The 24,368-nt window shown below is 42.9% G+C and overlaps 1 protein-coding gene across 1 annotated transcript in view; it reads right to left on the bottom strand.

The window, feature by feature from the left end:
* Positions 1-2,497: 2,497 nt before the first annotated feature.
* DUSP16 (dual specificity phosphatase 16) overlaps positions 2,498-24,368 on the bottom strand; it is a 48,047-nt gene continuing 26,176 nt past the window's right edge. Inside the window, exons 3-7 of the mRNA XM_083615638.1 lie at positions 24,219-24,357; positions 9,554-9,717; positions 8,864-9,023; positions 5,260-5,383; positions 2,498-3,846 (exon numbers count right to left, since the gene is read on the bottom strand). Of these exons, the coding sequence (XP_083471764.1) occupies positions 2,670-3,846; positions 5,260-5,383; positions 8,864-9,023; positions 9,554-9,717; positions 24,219-24,357 (1,764 nt within the window). The 3' untranslated portion in view covers positions 2,498-2,669. The remainder of the gene's footprint in view (positions 3,847-5,259; positions 5,384-8,863; positions 9,024-9,553; positions 9,718-24,218; positions 24,358-24,368) is intronic.

The raw sequence follows: 24,368 nt of genomic DNA on the forward strand, positions 1-24,368 counted from the left end.
GGAAGGCTACCTGCATGGCGTTGGAGTGCCCACTGACACCAATGGCTGAGGGGAGGGGTTGCAATTCAGAAGCCATTTTGCCTTTAAAATTTGATCTTGACCATATTTTTGATTTGCTCTTTTGTTTAGATAAGGGAATCACATGGAATAGACAGATAGTATAGGACCAATTAAGACTTAATATTATCACTTCTTATACGTGTTCACAGTAACTCTGACATCCTAGCAAGGTAGGCAGTTAGCATCCCCATACTGCAGTTGAGGTGCTAAGGGTAAGATTGAGGCTTTGTCAGCCTCATGAGAGCCAGTGTGGTGTAGTGGTTAAGAGCAGTGGACTCGTAATCTGGGGAACCGGGTTCGGGTCTCTGCTCCTCCACGTGCAGCTGCTAGGTGACCTTGGGCTAGTCACACTTCTCTGAAGTCTCTCAGCCCCACTCACCTCACAGAGTGTTTGTTGTGGGGGAGGAAGGGAAAGGAGAATGTTAGCCGCTTTGAGACTCCTTCGGGTAGCGATAAAGCGGGATATCAAATCCGAACTACTACTACTACTTCATGGTGGAGGTAAGATTTGAACTGGGGATGTCCTGGGTTAGTTTTCAACCATCAGCCTTCACTTAGAAGTAATATGTATATGGTTTCTTCTGATATAATCCATGTAATTCTTTGATCCAGTGTTAGATCCATCCATGTGGAAGCACAAACTAAACCCTCCTAGTAATGTATATGATTGTGTCCTAATAAAGTTGAAATAAGATTACACTTGAAGTCTGATGTGCAACTGGGGTTGATACTACACACTTACTAGCAACTCAATCTAGTTGTGAAAGCTCTGATCAGTTTGATTTTGATTCCACCAGTTTCTCCAATATCCTCTTTTTTACAAGGACAGCAATGCATCACAGGCCCTTTGATCCTTGCTTCTTCAGCGGACAGTTTGTACTTCGTTTTCAGCAAGGGGTACCAAAAAAATCCCTAGGTGTTATTTGGCAAAATACATTTGTGGCAGCATCAGCAGTGAATGGCATTCCTAAAAGGCTGCACTATGCATGGAAACAGTGATTGGTGAAACGAAGTGTCCATGTTCCCCTCACAACTAGTGTCTTTTTGTATCTCATAACCACTGAGCATTAATGCTTTTTGTACTCTCCCTTCAATTTTTGAATGAGCCAGATGCCAGTGTAATCATACATTCTCATATGAAACGAGAGTACATGACACAGAGTGAGGTAGAGTTTCAACCCCTTGGACCTAGAGTTGAAAATAAACATTTGTAGAGGGGAGAATGAAGAGCACAATCTCTTCTCAAAGCCCTTCTCTTTAAGAGCAGCAGCTTGCACGGAAAACAGTGCTACCAAACTTTCTTGGAAAGCTGAAGGGCACCACCTAGTTGAATTTAGTTTTGAACAAAACAAAAACAAAAGCTCCACCCCTTTGCCTCTTTTTGCTCCCCCTACAAAAAGCTCAGTTTTGCCATCAGTTGTTCCTGCCACAGGCAAATATTTTATGCAGTTAGGGATAGGTCGTTATTTGGCAACATTTAAAATCTATCCTAAAATCTTAACACACCTGTCTGCAATTGTATTTCTCTGCTGACCTGTTCAGTGCTTAAACCTAAACACCTGCTACTTGCATAATAGTTTTGATGAAGTTAGAAACTGAAGCATACTCAGCTGACTTCTTCATCTTCACCACCACCTTTCTAGAGAATGGTGATGTTTCTGGGTTGTATGACAGAAGTCAGATACCTGCTCTCCCTCCCTTGGCTATATAGTGGCAATTTTTTTGAGGGGGTGTTTAATTGGAGACTCTCTGTTCCAAAAATGGTGGCTACATCAGATATTAGATTCTGACCTGATGCCTTAATTTTTCAATACACACCAGCTTCTCCAATAGTGCACAAGCTGGAAATCAGATGCAGGCTTGCTGGGCACCATAAACATTTAATGCCATCCTTGATGCCAGCCAAAGAATATTTGTATGGGGTAGAGAACTTGAAATCCATCTGTCCTTTGAAAGAGCATCACTTGTCAATTAAAAGCCATCTATTTTTCAAATAGCATCACTTACCGACAGACAGGGAGCTGGAAACACCTGCTGAAGTCTCTTATTTTAAGAATATGATTTAGCAATCTAACTGGGTATTCAAACTATCCAGACAAAATACATACTAGTTTTCAGTCAAACTGCACTAGCATTGAGCAGTGTGAGTGTTGCATTTGTTTTCCTCTCTTGAAGCAAGCCAAGGCCTTCCAGGTCTAAGCTGCATTGCTGAAGAAATGGGTGGATAATACCACGTGTGAGGTTCAGTTTAAATACTACTTCAAATGAACCATAGGATTTGCTTAGTTTACAAAGGAATATTTTTTAAAACACAGTAAAGTTGGACCACTTTTTACATCTCACTGCCCCAGCTGTTAAGGGAAATAAAAACATTAGGAGTATCTACACCTTCTGCCTTAAGGGAGGGGGAGCAGGGAAATAGCAATTGCCCATTGCATGTATTAGAGTTGTCATTTAGTTTGTCACTTGTGCACACATACAAACACACACAAACCTATTCACTTCCTTCACATTGAAGCCACACAATTTGCATTCTTTTCAAATTTCAGATTTACAGGGAATTGTTTGACACAGAAGAAAGGGAGAAATGTAAATCTTAGAATAGAGCTTCAAGATACTTCAATAATCTCCATGCTGCCTGAGAAGCTAGATTGGCTGCCCACTTTCCCAAGTTCCTCTCGGGACCTGTTCTCGGACATGATACTTTCCCCAAATTCCATCTGGCAGCTCCTTCTCTTGAACTGCTTCTCAAAGGAGCTCTCCTCATGCCAGCTGCGCCGTGAGTCCCCCCTGTCTCCATGCTTCTCCCTCCTGCGAACGGCATAGGCTTGCTCACACCCCGTGGGCAGCTGGCTGCAGCTATAGGCAGAGTAGGCTGTGCTGCTCCCATATATAGCCGATGCAGAGTAAAAGCGAGAGGTGTCCGTAGCAAAATACCAGCTGTTAGCCAAAGGTGTCGCGGAAGCCTGTGGGGCTAAGATGTCTGAGTGCCAGCCCTTCAGGCCCAGCCCAGCGGCAGACTTGGCCAAATGCTGCTGGCTGGTGGAAAGGCCAAAGAGGAAGTTAGTTTTATAGTTGTCTTCCATGCTGCCACTTCGATGCAGTGGGTACAAGAGTGACCTCTGGGTGGTGCTAGCGGTTCTCCCCAAGTGCTGCCATTTGCTGTGGCTGTCCAGCAGCCAGGTATTCTGGGACTTCTCTGGAAGCTTTGCTTCCTCTTTATCGGGGCTGCTTTCAGGAGTCTGTTCTGAGACCTCCTGAACAGGGGAGAACTGGCATAGTTTGGCTCCACCTTCCAAGGTGGCTGAATGCTTGTAATATTCCAGTGTGTCCTCCAAGGAGGGGTAGCCCTCTCCTGAAGCAGCAACACAGGTGCTGGTTGCCACACATGACACAGATTTTATATCCAAGGAAAACGACCGCTTTAGCCTGTTATTGTCTTCAACTTTGTCCGAGGATATGTTCAGTCCAATTATGCCTTGTACCAATGGGCTGTCCTCTGATGATAGCAAAGGGGAACCTGGGTGGTTTCCAGATTCCACTGGCTTTTGCTCCACAGTCTCCGAGGTAGATGTAGCACAGAGCGGGAAAGAGGAAAGGCTGCTGCTGCTCTGCCCGCTGTCCAGTCTCAGTCCATGATCACTGCTTTTTTCCAAATGCATAATCTTCAGTTTGCTAAGGGATCCAGATTGGCCACTTTGGTTCTTGATTTTCTTCTCAAAGTCTAGAAGCTGGCCAAGGAAGTTGAAGTTGGGAGAAATTGTTGGCCTCTTCTCTTTTACGAATCTAAACACAAATGTGTGTTTAAAAAAAAAAAAGAGTTCAGCCAATCCATTAGCCTATGACACCACAACTGAATTCTGCATGCAAGCCATGAGCTGAGGCTGACCAGAGCTCATGTGTTGCACACTAGGCTATACCAAGGTAAGGTGCACACATTAAGCAAATTCACCTCCTGCTATCCAAAATTCTCCTATTCCCTCAAGCAACCCTGCCCTCTTCCCTGACAGCCTCTATAGCTGGAGCATCCTCCTTCCTTAAAGTTCTTCCTCCAATCTACCCTTGAAAGTGTTGGTTTAACCCCTTAGTCTTCATCTTCTCCTAGGCACATAACTGCATTTGCACAAACTAACCCATTTCCCCCATCCCCCTCTCCCTCATATTTGTAATTTAGATTGCAAACTCACTGGACCAGGAAGCTGTCTTTTCTGTTAGTGGAACACTCTGAAGCATCATTGTAACAGTAGTAGCAGTGCTAAGCACAATTTATGCAGAAAGTTTTCCTGCTCAGGACAATCAACTCGTCTTTGGGAAGGACCAGAAACTATTGCAAAACCCCAACCCCTTGACCAGTAGAACCTCATGTAAAAAGGTAAAGGTCCCCTGGATGGGTAAGTCCAGTCAAAGGCAACTATTATGGGGTTGTGGCACTCATCTCGCTTTGAGGCCGAGGGAGCCGGCGTTTGTCCACAGACAGTTTTCTGGGTCATGTGGCCAGCAGGACTAAACCGCTACTGGCCCATGGGGGACCGTGATGAGTGTCAGAGCGCACGGAAACGCTGTTTATCTTCCCGCCACAGAGGTACCTATTCACCACTATAGCAATAATTCATTCTTGAAGAGGAGAGCTGCTACAGAAGTAGTCTCCTCTACATTTTCCTCAGGATGGTGTGTTGTTTTTTTTAAAAAAATGTTGAACATTTGAACAGGTATGTATACCGGTATGTGTGGTGATACTTCAGTCACCTTCGTCTTGTAGGTGCACAAACAGTGGTGTGTGCACAGCATAGTCCCTTGAAAAGAAAGGTGGGCTTGCATTACAGTTATATAGAATAAGGTAAACGGGGTCTAAATGGCAAGACTGGAGAGGTATCTCCCAGATGCTGGCAGAATTGCTGTAGAGTACTTACTGCACACTTACTGTTCCATTTACATAGGAAGCCCAATCAAATAAACGTTACTGAAGCCATGCAGGGTCCATTGTGGGCCAAGCATTAACACACAGTCCTGGACTTCACTTTCAAAAAGCAGCTGAGTCCAGGAGCTACCAAGTTTCACACAATATCAGGGATATTTAACGGCTTCTGGGCATGCATGCCCCAATCACACTGAAACCATTGAAAGCAGCTGAGGCCATGAGAATATTTGAAGTCAGCCCTTTGTGTTGGTTTCCTCAAGAAAAGGACCCTTCTTCCTTACCTGTAGGCCTCATCTAATGACATATCCATTCTTTTCATTATATATGCAATAGCGATGGTGGCAGAGCGAGATATCCCAGCTAAACAGTGGACTAGGACACGATCGTTTGAGGCTTTTGCCTTTTCTGTGGGAAATGAAAGAAAGCAGAAACCACTCATTAGTGCTCTAAAAGATGCTGAAAATGAGAAAAATCTGTTTAATCTCCCAGGGATCCGCAGGCAAAAATAAAAATCAATAAATTGCAGCATACAGCCATTTTCAACTAGTTTTTTTAAAAAGCATTATCTCCCTGCTCTCATGGTGGCTTCACAATAGCCCCATAACCATGTGCAGTTTTATCCTGAAATGCTAAGCACAATCAACTATGACAAAACCTAAGAATGCATTGAATACTGGTAATAATTCTTGGAACTGTTTAAGTAAATCAAGCTATGGAGATAAACTGGATGAAGGTCTTGCGCCAAGCGGCTGCCTCTTTTCACCATCCATTAACATACATATAATCCTGCCTAAATGCCTGCAGGGCTGACTTGTCTCCACCCTCTCAGCCCCCAGACTCAGATTGCCAACATGGAGGGGCAACTAGCACAGATGGTCCAAAAAAATGTGATGGTTACCTGAAAAAAATGAATCAGTACACTGAGGGGAAATGAAGGCGGAGCAGTTAATGTCCATAACCACCAGCCATTGTTCACATGCACCAAGACTCATTAAGAATATGCACATAATCCTTCCATGAAGAGGAAATTGTGCACATTTTCCAGTCAATATACATAATCACCAACAGGCCTTGGGAAATGTGTATATATTCAGGCAATACACACAGTCTCCAGTAAGTGCATAAAAAGTTAAAGGTAAAGGGACCCCTGACCATTAGGTCCAGTCGTGGCCGACTCTGGGGTTGCGGCACTCATCTTGCTTTATTGGCCAAGATCATGTGGCCAGCATGACTAAGCCGCTTCTGGCGAACCAGAGCAGCGCACGGAAACGCTGTTTACCTTCCCGCCGGAGCGGTACCTATTTATCTACTTGCACTTTGACATGCTTTCAAACTGCTAGGTTGGCAGGAGCAGGGACCGAGCAACGGGAGCTCACCCCATTGCGGGGATTAGAACTGCCTACCTTCTGATCAGCAAGTCCTAGCTCTGTGGTTTAACCCACAGCACCACCCGCGTAGTCTCTAGAAAAATGCCATTTCCCGATTCCTTTTTGAGAAGCATGCAATTTGTGCCCTCCCAGCTGATTCTGGCCCATTGCCTAATCTTACATGGCTCACTGATTAGCCAAGCAAGATGGGAAGATGGAGCAGACTCCAAATACAGATAAGTACTTTGAGGCAGCAGGTCAGAACCAACAACCATGCATCCCAAGAGGCCTATCATGGTGCCATGATGGCTCTTGATAATCACTCACCACTTAAGGCTCTATAGGTGATATTAATTCATACAAAGTGGATGCTTGGTAGCTTTGCAAGATATGAGGAAGGATCAAAACAGGGAGTGAGTGAGAGGACATGCCCCTTTTCTGCATTTCCAGGATATTGTGCAACAGGAGGAGTTGTGCCTCTTTCCTGTAAGTGAGGTAAGAGGTGTCCACTCCCACATTGCATGCTCACACATAGCCTAAGGAAAGAGGAAAGCAACTCACTTCCACTTTCTATTTTCTTTACTTCTTGCATAGCTTCTGAGCAAAGTTTAAGGTTTTATTACTGATTTATCAATCCCTAAACAACCTGGGACCAGGTCACTTGAGAGAATGCCTTCTTGCATATGGACCTGCCCATTCAATAAAACCTTTGCATGAGGCTCCCCTGGTTGAGCTACAGTATGTGGACCCTGAAGCATCCACAAGATGAACTTTGGTGCGGCCTACCTTGTGTCTTCCTATCGATAGGAAGTTAGCTCCAGCTAGTAGGTTTTCAACCTATACCCAAAACACCCTGATCATTGCCGCTGCCCACTGTGGATGTTGTGACACAGTACTGTTATTTCAATACTGTTATTTCAGTGCTGTTTTAAAGTTTTAATGTGAACCACCTTGAAATTCTCTAAATAGAAAGTGATATAGAAATTTTTAAAAAACAAAAACAAACTGTGCTGGAAATGTGAAGAGGTAATATGGGCAGTGTAAATATTCCCAAAAATATTGAGAGATGGTCTACAATGAGCTCAATTTTTTAAAATTAAAAAATACATTTCCAAAGAAAACAGAAGCCTTTGTATTAGCGATAATTGGTGATGAGCTCCCCCAAAGACTATGTCACAGCAGCGGCCAGCATACTCTATGCTAAAAGTTGGAAGGAAGAAGAAATACCAACAAAAGAACAATGGCTGTATTAATTGACAGAATATGTCAAACTTGTGAGCATGACAGCCAAAATAAGGAATCAGGATGGAAAACAAATAAATGGCAAATGGGAAACTTTTGGGAAGCACTTAAACAAAATTGATACTAAAAACTACAAGTAGGGGTAATTCTCTGAACAACAGTTAAATACAAAGAAGGACTAGGAAAGAAAAAGTAGGGTGGATTAATATATGGATATTGTCAGGCAGCAGAGGAACCAACCCCAGGGCAGGTTGCCAGGAATAGATAAGACAAGGAAAAGTCTTTACCATCTGCTTTTATTCAGTATTTCCAGAGAGAGGCTTGTGAATGCAGCCTCTTGGAATAATGGCATCCCGAGTAAATCTCCACTCCCATTCTCTCCCACGTCCTCATTCGTCATCCCTTCTGTGCCGTTTGCTCTCCTACTTTTATGGCTCGCCAGGTTCTGGGAGATGGAGGGTATGGAATGCTTTCTAGTGATAACATGTCAGCCAGCTGCTGCTCCGGCTCTGCTTCCTCCTCCTCTCCCATTATTTCCCAACTTTCCCCCTCATCTTCCTCTGAGCTGTGACCTCCCTCAAACCCCTGTTGTAATTTTGAACTGTCTTCTTCTCTGGAAGGGTCAGGCTGGAGAGGCGGTCTCACCATTCCTGCTCTGCCTAGTCCCTGACAGATATACAGCGATACTAGATCTATTACAAATGCCATGGAAGGCTAGGCTGGGAAGTCTATATGGAAAGAATATTTGACGGTAATGTATGATATGCAAATAGAAAAATGGGAATGATATAAAAAATAATAAAAATAAAAAGGAACATGTAAACTGCTCTAGGCCAACTAGATTTCACCCTGGGGTCCAACTTCAATGGCTACCACCAACCCTCCCTACTTATTTACATCCAGGACTCTCAACATGATACTACATACAGGTTCATATTGCCACTGGTTTCTTCACACCTGCATATGAATAATCAAATTTTAATTTTCAGTGGTAAGTGGACAGTTGGACAGGAAGTCATCGCCATTGGTGCTGTAGCAGCTTCCTGTGCCTCCGGGGCCCATCCTCCTGCAGGCCCACCTGACAGCGAACTTCTTGGGCTTCATGCTGAAAGCATCCCACCCCATCAGACGTGTCAGCCATACTGTGAGAAGAGAGAAGTCATGCAAGCGGTGCAGAGTCAAGCAAACATGTTTCTGCTTGAAAAACATTTAGTGGAAGTAAATCATTTGGCATAGGTTTTCTTTTTCTTTTTTAAAAGAGACACCATCTTTTTACCTATAAAATCCACAGACTTGTCCAACCACGGAAAGATTTTCTCACAGAAGCTGTCATTCACAGGCACTCTTAAGAAGTGGGATTCCGGGATAAAGTCAGGCTTGGGGCAAGTATTACTGGCGTTCAATACGTAGCCAATGTCGTTCTGCTGCATCAGCTCCTATTAAAGAAAGGAAGCCAATGCCAGCTGTTACAAGTGTCACCACGTACAGATCAATATAAGAAAGAGAATGTTAATTGAAAATATATTTGAGGGGACCCAAAACTATTCCTGGTTTTCACAAATATTTTTGGCAGTGTAAAACAAAAAAACAAATCCCTTTTCAATTATTTTTTCATGCAAATGTTCACCACACTATGTTATCATCTCTTGGTGTCACTCTCATTTTATCAGTGGTATCACTTAGCTATATTTGTCTGGCTATGTAGCATTGTGTTGTCATACAGGTTAAATGCAAGTTCTTCTTACGGAGAAAACTTTTCAGAATTGTGAAAATTTGCTGTTAAAAACATATTTTTTAAAATCAGAGTTGGTTAAGTGATAATATCACCAATTAAGGGAAATTAATTCAGCTTGACAGCGAAAGAAGTCAAGGTAACTGATTGGTGAGCATCGCATGAAAATGCATCGCCAGGGGGAGATTGTCCTTTGAGTCACTTATCAGTGCCATATTCTTTCCAGGCACCCACCTTGTTGAGGACATCCCGCTGGCACCCAAGGTAAAGGTGAGGAAGAATCCGTGTTGGCCCAGTGTTGGAGACTGGTAAGCAGGGTTGAGAAATACAAGAAGGCACCAGAATAGATTTTCCTTCACAAAGGCCAGGGAAACAACTGGAAAATTCAGCAAATCCACCTGAAGGAAACAACAGCCCCAGTTTCAGTTTTAAGTGTAGGATGGTAGTGTGATGCATAATGAAGCCTATTTTTTCTGTTTAAATCACCAGATTTAAATCACCAGAGAAGACATCAAGGTGAGTCAAACATGTACATTAAGTCACATGGTGGCTGAAATATCATTCATGCATATGTGAATGGGCCATTACAGAACTTACCTATTTCATACAACATGCTTGTCAATTGAATCAGTACACACATTCAGCACCAATCGTCAAGGATGTAAAATAAGGGCAGTAGATATATCAGCCGATGTACCTGGCTTCCCCCTCCAACTAAACTTTGCTATACAGTTTGGAACCGTGGTTAGAAGACTCTTTCCAAACTAGAAGTTGTAGCAAATGCTAGTCCTACTCAGAGCAGACTCATTGATATTAATGGACATGGCTAACTTAGGTTCATTCATTTTCATGTTTCTACTCTGAGTATAACTTAGTTGGATACAACCTTATCGTTTGGGCTAACTATGGTTAGCTGAAGACCCAACTACAGCTATCAAGAATATCACGACTGTCTTCTTATGTAACGTTTCTAATCATGTTATGTCCACACATTGAAAACAAGCAATTCTGTAACAGAGAGAGAGAGCACGCAAGATTGCAAAGACACAGCCTCATTTATTAACCTTTCCCCCTTCTGCCTATCTTGAAGTGGCATTTATGGATTTAGCTAATTAAAGACAATAAAAAGTTACTATTTTTGTGTGGATTACACAAGTTTCTTTATTATTGTATATTTTATTTCTACTGCATAGACAAAAAAAAATCATAAACACCATTCCAAAACAGTGAATGAACTGATACAGGATATTTCTACTGCATGTTTCACCATTCACATAAATTGCAATATTATACAATAGATAAATATGATCATTTCTCAAATTTATTAGTCTTACAGTCCTTAATTATTTAGGATTACTTAGGAAATTTCCCCTAGCAAGGTATATGGATTTGCTGAGTTGTATTTTATTATTCCAGTACTGAACCAAAAAGGCTGTACTTCTCTATAAAGGTGACTATATATATATATATATATATATATATATATATATATATATACAAAATGGTATATACTGCTTGCCCCCCTCCCCCCAAAAAAACCTACAGAGTCTGCAAACTGCTTAGAGGGTTTTAGTTTTGCTACAAGTCCCCAGCCAGCAATGAGTTAGGGCTCATCCTAAAGTACCTTTCTGGGCACAGATCTGGGATTTCTGGGTCTGGGTCTGAGCCTTTTTGTTTTTTGCTCTGGCGCTTTCCCTGTGAAAACCTGTGTTGTACTGCTGAATCGGAGCAAACGGGAAACCCAATTACCATTTGTTCTGATTCAGTAGTTAAGATCAGTTTTCCTGGGGAAAGAGGTGGGACAAAAAGAAGAATGCTAGGTAGGGCGTAGACCTGGAAAACCTGGACCCGTGCCTAAAAACATGGTGCAGAAGGAAGCCTGGATGGTCTTATCCTGCAGGTCATTTATGATGGAAGGGGCAGCCAGTGGCGGAGCTTCATGCTCCGGGGGAGGGGGCGGAGAGCAGGCAGGGGCGCGGCTGGCGTGCGTCCCAGGGGGCGTGGCACGCCGCCTGTGGGGGTGTGGTGCCCAGTGGGGGGGAGGGAGCCGCAATGGCACCCCACCGGGATCGCGCTGCCGGGGGCGGTGCACTCCCCCCTCCCCCTCTTCCTCCGCCAGTGGGGGCAGCCATAGGAGCTGTGCGGCCAGCTAGCCAGCACTGTTGCTGCACTTCTTCACACCGCCCTGGCAGGACCAAATAGTTAACTCACAGAGGTGGGCCCAGATTTTGCACTGGCTCCCCCAGCTGCTTACTCCAGTGTAGGCAAAGGACAATGCAGAAACAAACAGTGGATCAGCATTGCCAGTGTAGTGCCCTCAAAATGTTACTGGACTCCCCATCATCCACAGCCAGCATGACAAATGGTCAAGGAAGACGGAAGCTGTAGACCAACAACTTCTGGAGGGTATTACGTTGGCTGTCCTTGCAGCAGGGAAAGGACAGGGTGAAAGTCCAATTTTGTTTTAGATGTATTGTTTTCCAGCTTGGAAACACACACCCCCCCAACAAATTAATAAGGTTATTATGCTATGCTGTCTACTTGGAACTCCACCCTTTTGCAAATTAACAGATGCGATTGTATGGCTAAATTTGGGATTATTTAACAGAGTGAGAATATCCTTGGTTCCCTTTGTTAGCTTGTAGAACAGAGAGGATACATCAATGGAAAGTCAGGGTGTCAGTTAAAAGACAATCCAACTGTTTTATTTAGTTGGTGGTTTCTGGATTATTTCCCCACATTAATGCAGCGTGCAACTTTTCCTGTGCTGGCTTGTTCAGTTTATTACTTGTGGCTGCAATTCTCAGATGGGAGTTTCTATGAAACCAACTTAAGGCACCAAAAGCTGTTTGTGGTTGAGAAAACCCAAGTTGCTTTTGTTTTCCAGTAACCAAATACCTCCCGGATCTTTGCTTGCAAAAAACAGGCTCTCTTCCACTTCCATTTGCAGAAGCTTGCCAAGATCAAGTATCATACTTAATTATCAGGATGCAACAAGTGGGCATGAAAATATGGTGGTTTGAAAGCCTCTCTGTGATCAAAGCACAATGGAGTTTCCTCAAACTCTGCATACATGTTTGTTATTGTTATAATTCCAAAGGTATGATCACTTTTCTTAGGGAATTCTCTGCACTGAAGAAGTGGCAATTACCTGCCACAGACACACATGCAGACTCTTCTGCAAGGAGAAAGAGGAGAACTAAGAATTAAACACATTGCAGATGTTTCATATTTCCCTGCTTTTGTTCTTTTTCTTGGGTAGCACTAAATCAACTTTAAGAAAGTCATATATGTTTTATGCTAATCCGTAATAGTGCAGCTAGAATATCTTGATTTTTCTAATAAAAAATGTATTAAAATGGACCTCAGTTTTTTGTAGGTTCCATCCTAATATACTTTGGATGGAATGGGGAACCTTACTGAAGTTCTTGGCACCCCTAGCATATAAGTTTCTTTTAATTTGACTTCATAGAGACCAAATTGTCTTTATCACACTAACAGCTTGTTATGTGAAAGTTACCATCAGCTGTAACAGTAATGTAACATTATGATTAGGCCTGATGGTTACAATACCACACGAAGCTCCACCTACGCAATTAGAGATTGTGGTGGAAGCAATGCTGACAAACTTATGAGACTTGAGCTAAACTTTTGGTGAAGGTTTCTTTCTATCCAAAAGCACCAGGTGGGTTCACATTTTTAGCTGTTTTTTATGGGATTTTGCCACTTTATAAACTTTCAATGTTTATGATAAAAACATGCACATCATAATAGAATAAAGTCCACAGCAGAACAAATGAAGTTACAAAGCATCCAGTTCTTATAAGCACGAACAACTCTTCAAGCAGCAGTCAATAAAAGCATAGTAAACTGGATTAAAATAAAACCATGTTTACCCTGGTGCCTAAAAGTGGCACTCAAACACATAGATCTAAGGGAGGGCATTCTAATGAAACTCTACTCAGAAGCAAGTAATGGGTCTTACACCTACACAATTATACTAAGGTAGGTACTCCTTACACCAAACACCGGAGACTCTATAAGCAATACTCATTAGCAAATACAGTAAATAAAAACAATACTGAAACGTAACATGAATCAAATTTTACTTCTCCAGTCAGAGAGAAACCATGGCAATGTTAAGATATTATTTCTAAGGTAGAATCACAGTTGGAAGGGACCTTAAAGGTAATCTCAGGCAACTCCATGTCAATACAAGAATCCAACTGATAGGGACTTCCGACTTCCTGCTGTGGAAAATGGCTGCCTCCCACATGAACGGACCCCAGCCGTGCCAGTAATTCAGGGTTGATATGGGGGTAATTAGCCCTGGCAGACTGCCCAGGGTGGGGGAGGACTGTCTCACAGACCCCCAGATCATCCGTGATCTGTCGGCTCGCATTGAGGTGCAAGCCGCAGGGATGCTGGGTCTAAGAGCACAGCATGGCTGGCACTCTTCAGAGCCACTCCTACATGCAGGAGACACCTGTTTTATAAAATAATAAGATTTGGGGGAGAAACAGGCATGTTCCAGATGGAGGAAAAAACTGCCAAATTATACAGTCATTGGATGCTGAATTTCGGACATCAAACAGACTCTCATCTTGAAACGTGGATTAAACAGGTGAGTGACCACTATCTTTCCTTATTTGTTATATTACATCACGATTTGGCGAAGCTCATCCAGAAAGAATTTAATTACTTAAATGAAACACAAGAGGTGAAAATTTTAATTGAATGTGTGGTGCACAGGCCTCAACAGACTCTATTTAGAATTAGAGATGGCAAAATAAGATCAGATATGGCAGCTTGGACTGAAGACGGAACCAAAATGGCGATCATTATTGTGCAGTTATAAAAAAAGGAATTCTTATGGAAAAGAGCTCCCTTGGACTTGGGGTGTGTTTTGTTCTAAAATACATCTGCTCGTATGGATTATTTTTATACATGATTGTGGACAAAAATTGTGGACAGGAGGATGGAAAGCGCCGGATCCCTGCCAGCTCTTTCATGGCCTGGAGTGCGGGCGGGGGGGGGGGGGCTTTTGCTCTTGGAGGAATTTAAATAATTTTCACATAATATACAGCCGGGAAGCATGGCCCACAACACAGCATTATATACAGACATATATGGATACCAGCTCATTAAGAGACATCAGAGAGAACTTGTTGACTTGCCATTTATAAACTCTATTTTTGGAATGAAGCCTGGTGCCTTTAATGAGAACTTGATGAACAAAGGAGAGATAAGAGGACTGAATACCAAAATAATTGGACAGAGAATAAGATGATGGGGGGACGGGACGCCTCCTGTGTGTTAACAATATAAAAACTTTGCTACAGAAGATGTGAGCCACAGAAACAACGACTGATCAGATTGAGAATAAGGATGGATAATATTAGTTTTGAATTTGAAAAATAGCCAAAAATGCAGAGATATGAATGAGGATGATTATCTCTAGACATCTGGAACATGGGAAGTCTCAATTTTTTTATTTATAATTGGAATATATAATTGGTGTATTGCTATTATTGTAATTTGGATTGATTTGATTTGTCATTAATTAGAAGATTGTTATTGAAAATGAGTAAAATTTTAACAAACAAACAAAACAAAAAAAGAATCCAACTGATAGAAGTTTTTAAGGCGGAAGCTGCGTAACAAAGGACAGTCTTTGACAGGCTTGTCAATGACACACAAAACACACCTAATCTGATTTAAGATCTGATTCAGTACTTTGGATCAGTCTCAACTCGGGGCAATCAGGAGCAGACTCCCTAATCCATGTCACGATCCAGAAAAACCAATTAATTGGAAATCACATTGACTTGCATTGGGAAACCCAAACAGCTGTAACTTTTTTATTTTAAAAAAATCTATGCAATATGGATAGTAGCCCCTATAATAGAGGGGATTCACCTTCCAAATTTTAGATAGGCAGCTCCAGGAATTTTCATGCTAGCCACCTTTAAAAGTTGCTTTAAAAATAATATATATATATATATATATTAAAAAAACTCTGGGTGCTCAGTCTTTCCAACTCTTATGCTCCTGTTTGAGCCTATTCCATTAAGATTTTAAAAAATCAAAACCTGAAGTAAATCCAAGGAAGACAGATGGCACCAGCCTGGCCAGGCAGCCACTAGAGGTGTCCAAGTGCAGAGCTAAATTGAAAGGAAGGGAGGCAGAGCAGCAGCGGGCAGCAATCATCTCTGGCAGCCAGAGGCAAAATTGCCAGCAGCAATAATGGAGGTTTTTGTTTTTTACTTGAGGCCCTGTCATATAAGAGGAAGAATTTGACACAGCCTAAGTAACTGGGATAGGATAGGACACATACAATTTTTCTTATTTGTACTGTAAGGAAGGATAGGAAATGATTGACTGGAACATAAGAATATAACAGAAGAAAGGCAGAGTATAAATGTAATGTAATAAAATAATAAAGTTCTACTAGTTGCTGACTAGGGTTACACACAGCATGGTACATGTTAGCTTGTGTGTTTGTGTAACCTCACTGTAAAAAAAAAAAAGTTTAAATGTGATCAGGTAATCAAAATTATGTGACCTGCATGCATTATTATGCAAAACAATCAAATTTACATAGCCCCTCTTTTACTTTTGCAGAATTCTTTCTGATTTTGCTAACAAAGAAATATAAAGGGAACTCAATCAGTAGCTTTTGAGATTTCAGCAAGTGTTGGGCATGCACTTGCAGTCTTAAGGACTAGAAACATCTTTTAAAAAGTGAGCGGGAAATCAAATTTAAAATGTTCAGGAGCCAGTGTGGTGTAGTGGTTAAGAGTGGTAGACTCGTAATCTGGTGAACTGGGTTTGCTTCCCCGCTCCTCCACATGCAGCTGCTGGGTGACCTTGGGCTAGTCACACTTCTCTGAAGTCTCTCGAAGAGCTCATCAAAGGCTCAGGTTGTTAATCACCATCGGAGGAGATTCTGGAGGATGAGCTTTTCAGCTCGGTCGTAGCGGAGGCGCCGGCATTTTTTGGTTATGGGCCCAGAAGATGCCAGAACAGAATGCAGCTTATCTTCTCTGCGTGTCAAGAAGATTGATGAGAGGTTTGTGCTCATTGCCCTAGGAAGCCTGCTAGTCCCTAATCAATTGGCAATAAGGGTGGACTTTGAACTTTTAGCCAAAAGCACTGACCGGCCTGCAGAAGAAGATCAGCATAAGCAAAGGCCTCATGCAGTGTGCTTTTGAAACACAGCTGCTGGTAAACAGACGCAGCCTGCTTTAAAGACACAAGATGGCTAATGCTAAAGTGATGGAAGCTCTTCAGTTTGCAATGGGAATACCGAAGCTTTCAAAGGGGAACGACCAGGAATGGGTGCAGTATGCAGAAGCCCTGCTATGAAAAGAGGGTCTGTTTAATGTGATAACAGACGCCCCCCCCCCAGCTCCAGTAACCCCAGAGTGGGAGGCTAAGGATTCCAAAGCAAGGGGAACTCTAACGCTTATTGTGTCCCCTGAAGAGTTATGTCTTTTGCGTGACAAAGGGTCAGCCAGAGAGATGTGGGACAGTCTCCAAGAGTCACATTTAAGAACAGATGCGGGAGCTTCTTTGCTCATTTACTCCAAGTTGCATGATATGGCACTTGCTGAATCTAGATTTTCTTTCTATTTGGAAAATCATTCATAATTGGCAAGAGTATTTACTTCCAGGTTTTCAGTGTTCTGGAGCCGAATTGTTCCAAAACAGAGGTGTTCAGGGACCAAGGTTTGACTGTAACCACTACAGGGGGATTAATGAATGCAGAGCTAGGGAACTGGATCCTGCCCTTTTCCAACCCCTGCTAGCCACTCTGACAAGTGGGTGGAGCTTCCCATCTGTCAGTCACCAGACCTTACCATGACAACAGGTGAAGTATTTTCCTCTGCCCCACATGGCTCCCCACCCTTGCTATGCGAACTTGTGTATTTTGCTGCCGTGACCCACCCTGGGGCCTTATGGGGAAGGGTGGGGAAGAAATCTGGTCGATCATAAATAAATGCACTCAGTCTCATGTTAAATTTATAAAATGGAAACACAAATTCTGAGGAAGTCTTTTACTCTATGTGTGCATGATGATTATAGAAGAAGAGGAGTTTGGATTTGATATCCCGCTTTATCACTCCCCTTCAGGAGTCTCAAAGCGGCTCACATTCTCCTTTCCCTTCCTCCCCCACAACAAACACTCTGTGAGGTGAGTGGGGCTGAGAGACTTCAGAGAAGTGTGACTGGCCCAGGGTCACCCAGCAGCTGCAGGTGGAGGAGCGGAGACACGAACCCGATTCACCAGATTACGAGTCCACCGCTCTTAACCACTACACCACACTGGATGCATATGTAGAAAGTACATTGTGGAAAGCTAGTGGCAATTCTGCTTGATGCTGAGAACAGTACAACAGTGATTAGGAGGCAACCCCAGTTTACACAGGCAACAAAATGAGGTGATGCCATTTTTAAAGTCTTATCCACATAAAAGCAAAGCAAAATGAAACAAAAACTTATTTAAGTAAACACAAAAGAACAAAAACTAGCACAGCTAGCTTTCTACCTCCAGAGACCTTTGCACAAAGTGGCATCCCCCACTTGCCACCTGGAATTGTGCACTCTATTATCTAATTCCAATACCATCCCTCAGTTGTTTCCATTTTTTTAGTATTACCATTTTAAAGCATTGCAACTATGCTAGAGAAAATGGAGACTGGAATAGCCTACAGAAACCCAGGCAATGTTTACAGTGAATGAAACCACTATTTGGCAAGGCAGACTTCCCTCTTTTCTGGGTACTCAAAATATTTTATAACTGTGTTGTAAATGAAATAGAGACTATGGCAGAAAAACTTTTAGCCTTTTGTATGGCTCACTGACCCCTGAACTCAAATATTTTGAGTCTGCCATCGACTTGCTGATATAAACGTCATTCAATTTTCCAAAGAAGAGGACAAGCAAGACTACACCAAACACTGTTCACATTATTCAGCTAATCTGTGCCTTAAAACATACTCAAGGGAAGAGCAGAAAACATCCAGAACAGAGTAAGCTCATGTTCTCAGGGTACTGCGAGGAGGAAATGGAATGTTACTGCTATTTCATTGCTTACCACAGTTTAGTCTATACACCACTGTATCACTCGAGTGTGTAAGAGGTGTTCCTTTTATCTTGCTAACCTTATGTTTAAAAGAAAACAGAGCTGTTGACTCTGCAATTTACCGTATTTTCTTACATAAGTAACACTAGTGTAGACAGGATATTTGTTGGGGAGGGCAGACTTTCGTTAGTGGGGGGGGGGAGAACCTCAGATATGTATTGATTGGGGTGGCAGCTGTCCCCCTGCCCCCCCGGCTACGCCCATGGTAAGTAAGAAATCTGGGGCCATTTGAACTGAAGATAAAGAATTGCACCAGAGTTAAGACAGCACCATTTGAACTGAGCTATACCTTTTAAAGACAGATCTCTTTTCTTAACAGCTCACCCAATATTACACCAAGTGTCCAGCAACTAATCTAACCAACAGGTTGTTAAGTTAGTGGCTGTTACTTCTTCCTTATCTTGCTTCCTAACAACCACATTGTATGTTCGTGTTTCCATAATATGAACACAAAAGTACTTTTTCTGGTTAATGAAGAAATGGAAAAGGAGCATGAGCCAGATTTATGAGGCCACTGCACAACCAGTCAGAGAGAAAGAAAGAATAGTATTATAACAGCATCATCCAACCTTTTGCAAGATGCCAATTAACCTGAAGCAACCAGCTACAAGTGGTGTTCTATGTACACAATAACTCAGTGGGACCAAAGAAAAAGTGTAAAATGTGGTACTATGGGACACAGAGTTCAGCTCCCTGATAATCTCAGCTTTCAAAAACTAAAAACTTATCACCCTTAGAGCTACAAAGCTGTGCTTGTGAGAGAGTATACTGTACTTCCAGTGGTTTGGGGTGGACCTTCACTGCCATGTGTCAGGTAGTTCCTTACTCCTACTCATAACTAATTCCTCCACAAATAGACTCCGCCCCCCCCCCAGCAAAAAAAAATCCTTCATAAATTACTCCTATGGCACGGCAACATGGGCAGAAAGGTGCTGTGGAGTTGGGCCTCTTGCCTCGCAAAACAAAGCACAGCTCTTGCAGCCCCCTACTGTCCAGTTATTAGCACATATGTCTAAAAGGGGGAACCTACACACATAAGTTCCCTTGGACCTATACAATGACTGGTGAAGCTTACACCCATAAAGTCTATGGACACGAACATCCTCATCTCAGACGTTCATGCTCATGCATAGATAGCATAGGATCTGTGCGCTGTTGAAAGCAGTCTTGAGGAAGAAATACCGACAGCAGATAGAACAGACAAGTAAAAATATTTACTTGCATTCACAGAATCACAGAGCTGGAAGGAACCATGAGGGTCATCTAGTCCAACCCCTGCAATGCAGGAATCTTTTTGCCCAACATGCATCTCGAACCCATGACCCTGAAATTAAGAGTGCACCTTTTTATTCATAAGAAACCCAGGAACAATAATAATTGTGAAGAAGCAACCCTTCTGAACTTAAGAAGGCACTTAAATTCTAAGAATTAACAAAACTGCAAAATTTAAAGTGCCCACTGTTTCTTTGCAAAAGTGAAGGGTAGGGAGAGAATTAGAACAGGTAAAGGACACATTACTCTTCTCCCTGTTAATTAATCTGAAGAAGCACCAACTTGATGAATTTCTGCTTTATGAAATCTTGCTTGTCTTCTGAACTTTTGAGAATCATCAAGAGCTGGCCTAAGACATTTTGCTGCCTGAGCAGGAGTGGCTAGTTTCTTCTAGCACCTGAGGCAGAAAAGCCAAAAAGTGCCTCTCCCGCTCCTTGTCCATAAAAAATATGCAGTAATAAATTAAAATCATTAACAACTTTCACGACATCCAAAATCAGCTGCCTAAGGCAGCCATCCCATTCTGATGATCAGGAATCTGCAGGAATCCTCACCAACGTTTGCACCTCCATGCAAATAAAACCTTACCCCCCTCCCAGTTCTGCTGCATTGCTGTTTAAAGCGCTGCTTTCCCTTGAAAAGCAGCAGCCTTGCTATTCCTTTTCCTGCAGCATTTTCCCGTGGCCTCTTCTTTTCTCCCACCTCACCTGTCAGCCTCCTCTTGACATCAAGCCATGCACAGGATCCTGCTCCTTCTCACTAGCCTTCCACACCTGCCTACCTGCCCTGCTTCTCCTCTCAGCTGCCTGCCCTGCCAGGCTACGGCTCCTGCCCTCACCGAACAGCTGTAGAATGAGGAGAGAGCTGGAGGGGTGGGAGAAACATCTCTGTTTCTCTCTCTATTTGGATACACAAGGCAGAGACGTCTTGCCACCCCATTCACATGGCCGCAAAACATACCGTCCAGGAGCTGAACCAGGGGTGAGATTTTTGCATCTCCTCTGGGCATGTGCCCTTGTTTGGGCCAGCTTGACCATCCCTTGGGTACATAAGACCCAGTTCATCAACTCATGGAATAAGCAGAGTAGCTCCTGCAGGTGATCTTACAGACAAGATGGTATTTCTCTGCCTCTCACCTGGCTTGCAATCTAAAAGAAAACGTATTGGGAAGTAGGAGGAAATAAACGTTGTTAAGTTGCAAGTTTTTCTAATGACCTTCTGGGGTGGAATAAGTTCAAGGAAGCACCAGAGGTTGCTGGTCTTTCAGTTGTGCTGATGGAGCATCCTTTTGTCAGTTTTCTCCCCTCCTGATGGGATGTTCACTGTCAGATGAAGGCTAGGCTAGGCCCATCCTTCCTGAGATGCTTGTTTTCTCTGTGCAGAAATTTTCAGTATTGTTGTTGTTGCTGCACACATACAGCTCACACATGCCTGTCTAAGAACGAAGCCCAGCTTCATGAGGCAGAAGTTGGAATGTCTCCACAAGGCAGGGCCAGAGGAAGGGGGGTGCAGCCACCCCAAGTGTCACCACTGAGGGGGGTGACAAAAAGCACTCACCACAGCACGCCCGAGCCATGCATCTCTTCAGAGGTAGCTTTGGCGCACGCAGGCTCCGCACTGCCCAAACGGTCTGCCCACTGCCTCTCCCCCCAGCTGTAGGGCGGCTGAGTGAGAGGAGGCAGGCAGACTCCGGAGGCCCTGCGGTGCACCCTGTCCCTATGGGCGGAGTGCCCTGGCCCTAGGCGCCCAAGCGGCTTCCTCTGCCGCTGCCAAAAGGCTCTGTCTAAGGGCTCCTCCTGATGACCTGTTTTTCAGCAGTCATCCTGGTTTGCTTGCGCAAAGCTTACATATGACAATGACCTGCATTCATCCTGATTTCTTCCATTAGCCATTCATTCACCCACACGTTCTAGTGCATTTCCCCCATTATACGTGGCTTTTTGTTTTTTAAAACAGGAACTTGTTATTCATACTTTTGCTTGCCCTGTATCTTGACACTATTTGTGCCCTGATTGATTTCCCCTCATACCGCTCCACAGCTGTGCCTCAAGAAAAACAAATCTTATCTGCTGAATCAGAAGGTTGGTGGGCAAAATCTCTTCAGATTTTCTGCATATCTGATAAGATCTGATTCAGCAGGTAAGTTCTTATTTTCACAAGGCACAGCCACAGAGCAATAACAAACGGTCTTGGAGCTGGGGGAATCAACTGCTACACAACATGATCACAAAACAGGTCAAGCAAAAGTGTGGACAAGCCCAGAGTAGAGATGGGAAGGCCAGGGAAAAAAACGGAAAAATTGGGGGGAAATCCCAGGGTTTTTGTTTTGTTTTTTTCCAAAGCCATTTTTTTTTCTGGAAAAATTGAAAAAAAAAGTTTGATGTAGTTTGAATATTCCACACACTATCCCACCCCCCCCCAATTTTTCCTGGAAAAAATGGCTTTGGAAAAAACCAGAAAAAAACCTGCCCCCCCAGTTTTTCCATCCCCCCTGGCCTAACAGCACCCCCACATTGGATCTCCCTGCCAACTGACACCAGGCAGGTGTTCTCACTGTACTCTTTCCGGCAACTGCTCAAAACATTTTTGTTAGGGCAGCCCATCTGAAGAAGTAGAAGCTGCATGCGATTTACTTCCTTTTAACCACTGCTGACTTTAATCATCTTTTGAATACTCTTAAATACCTGCTTTTAACTGTGTTTTATCAATCATTTTAATGTTCTGTTGTATATTTTTGTAAACTGTTTAGAAGCTCTTTTACCATCATGTGGTTTATAATATATAATAACAAATTCAATTTTAAAAACACACTCCTTTTCCTTTCAAACAGAGTTGGAGCCTTAGTGCAACATACTATTTAGTAACTTTGCCCCGGCTGTCCTCAAGTAGAGATGGGAAGGCCTGGAAAACCCCTGGAAAAAACAGTCCGCCCCGTCCGCCCCCGTTTTTCCCCAAAGCTGTTTTTTAGAAAAATGACAAAGTGGCAGAGGAAGAAGAAATGGAAAATGATAGAAGTTCAGAAAATGAGATAGTATAAACTGCATGTATATGTTGTGTCTTCTGTTTTTTGTTTTTTGTTTTTTTTAAGCACCACTCAAAGGGTAGACCTTCTATGGAGCTTAAATATTGAGGTGGTTCTTAACTTTATTTGCTGTTGGTGCTAAGGGGCAAATCTGATTATTTTTTATGTTGATGGATTCTTGGTTTTTTTGTTACTTTTGAGGGAAAGAGCGGTGGTTACCTGTATTATTGCAAGCAGAATACTTTTATGTACACTGCGTTTCACGCAATTTGTAAAACTACTCCACACTGAACTTTTTTTCAATTTTTCCAAAATTTCCATTTTTTTCTGGGAAAAAAAACAGGAGGGTGGGAATGGTTTTTTCTCAGGGCTTCAAAATTTCTGGAAATTTTACATCTCTAGCCCAGAGTGCTTAAATCCACTTCAATTGCATAAAGCTAAAGTTCTAGTACGCTCTTAAATCTCTCCTGCAAAATACCGACAGTTTGGAGAGGCCCCCAGCTTCCTGCATCAGTTCTCTATATGTAGAATCTCAGCCATTTGTCAACAGTATTACATTAAGGATAAACACAACTGAAATCTAACACAATCAATAGGAGTATAGCATCTAGATCAAGGGAAGTAATAGTGCCACTGTATTCTGCTCTGGTCAGACCTCACCTGGAGTACTGTGTCCAGTTCTGGGCACCACAGTTCAAGAAGGACACTGACAAACTGGAACGTGTCCAGAGGAGGGCAACCAAAATGGTCAAAGGCCTGGAAACGATGCCTTATGAGGAACGGCTAAGGGAGCTGGGCATGTTTAGCCTGGAGAAGAGGAGGTTAAGGGGTGATATGATAGCCATGTTCAAATATATAAAAGGATGTCATATAGAGGAGGGAGAAAGGTTGTTTTCTGCTGCTCCAGAGAAGCGGACATGGAGCAATGGTTCCAAACTACAAGAAAGAAGATTCCACCTAAACATTAGGAAGAACTTCCTGACAGTAAGAGCTGTTTGACAGTGGAATTTGCTGCCAAGGAGTGTGGTGGAGTCTCCTTCTTTGGAGGTCTTTAAGCAGAGGCTTGACAACCATATGTCAGGAGTGCTCTGATGGTGTTTCCTGCTTGGCAGGGGGTTGGACTCGATGGCCCTTGTGGTCTCTTCCAACTCTATGATTCTATGATTCTATGACAATAATCAGTCGTGAACACACACACAAACACTCACAAACATAATGAGCTTGTTGCACCAGCCAAACAGCCCATCTAGACTGAGTTCACATGGCAGTTTATTCAATTTCCCTAATGTTTCCCTAACATGGTTAGTGTGTTGGATTTGGTCCAGGATTCAAATCCCCACTTGGCCATGAAGCACACTGAGTGACACTGGCACAGTCACTGCCTCTCTCCTCTCTCTTTTTGCATTATATGCACTACCCTATGTGTGTCACACTCATATGGTTTTCCAGGATCCTACCTGCAAGCAGGTGAACAGAGCTGAAGTTTTTCTCCAGTTTTCCCAGCAGGACAGTGAGGAATGAGTCAGATGAAACAGAAGCCACATTATTTGAGCTTTGGTCATACACCACAACTTCTTGCTTGCTGTCAATTTCAACCTGGAAAAAAC

This window comes from Podarcis filfolensis (assembly GCF_964270895.1).
Source record: "Podarcis filfolensis genome assembly, chromosome: 5".
NCBI lineage: Eukaryota > Metazoa > Chordata > Lepidosauria > Squamata > Lacertidae > Podarcis > Podarcis filfolensis.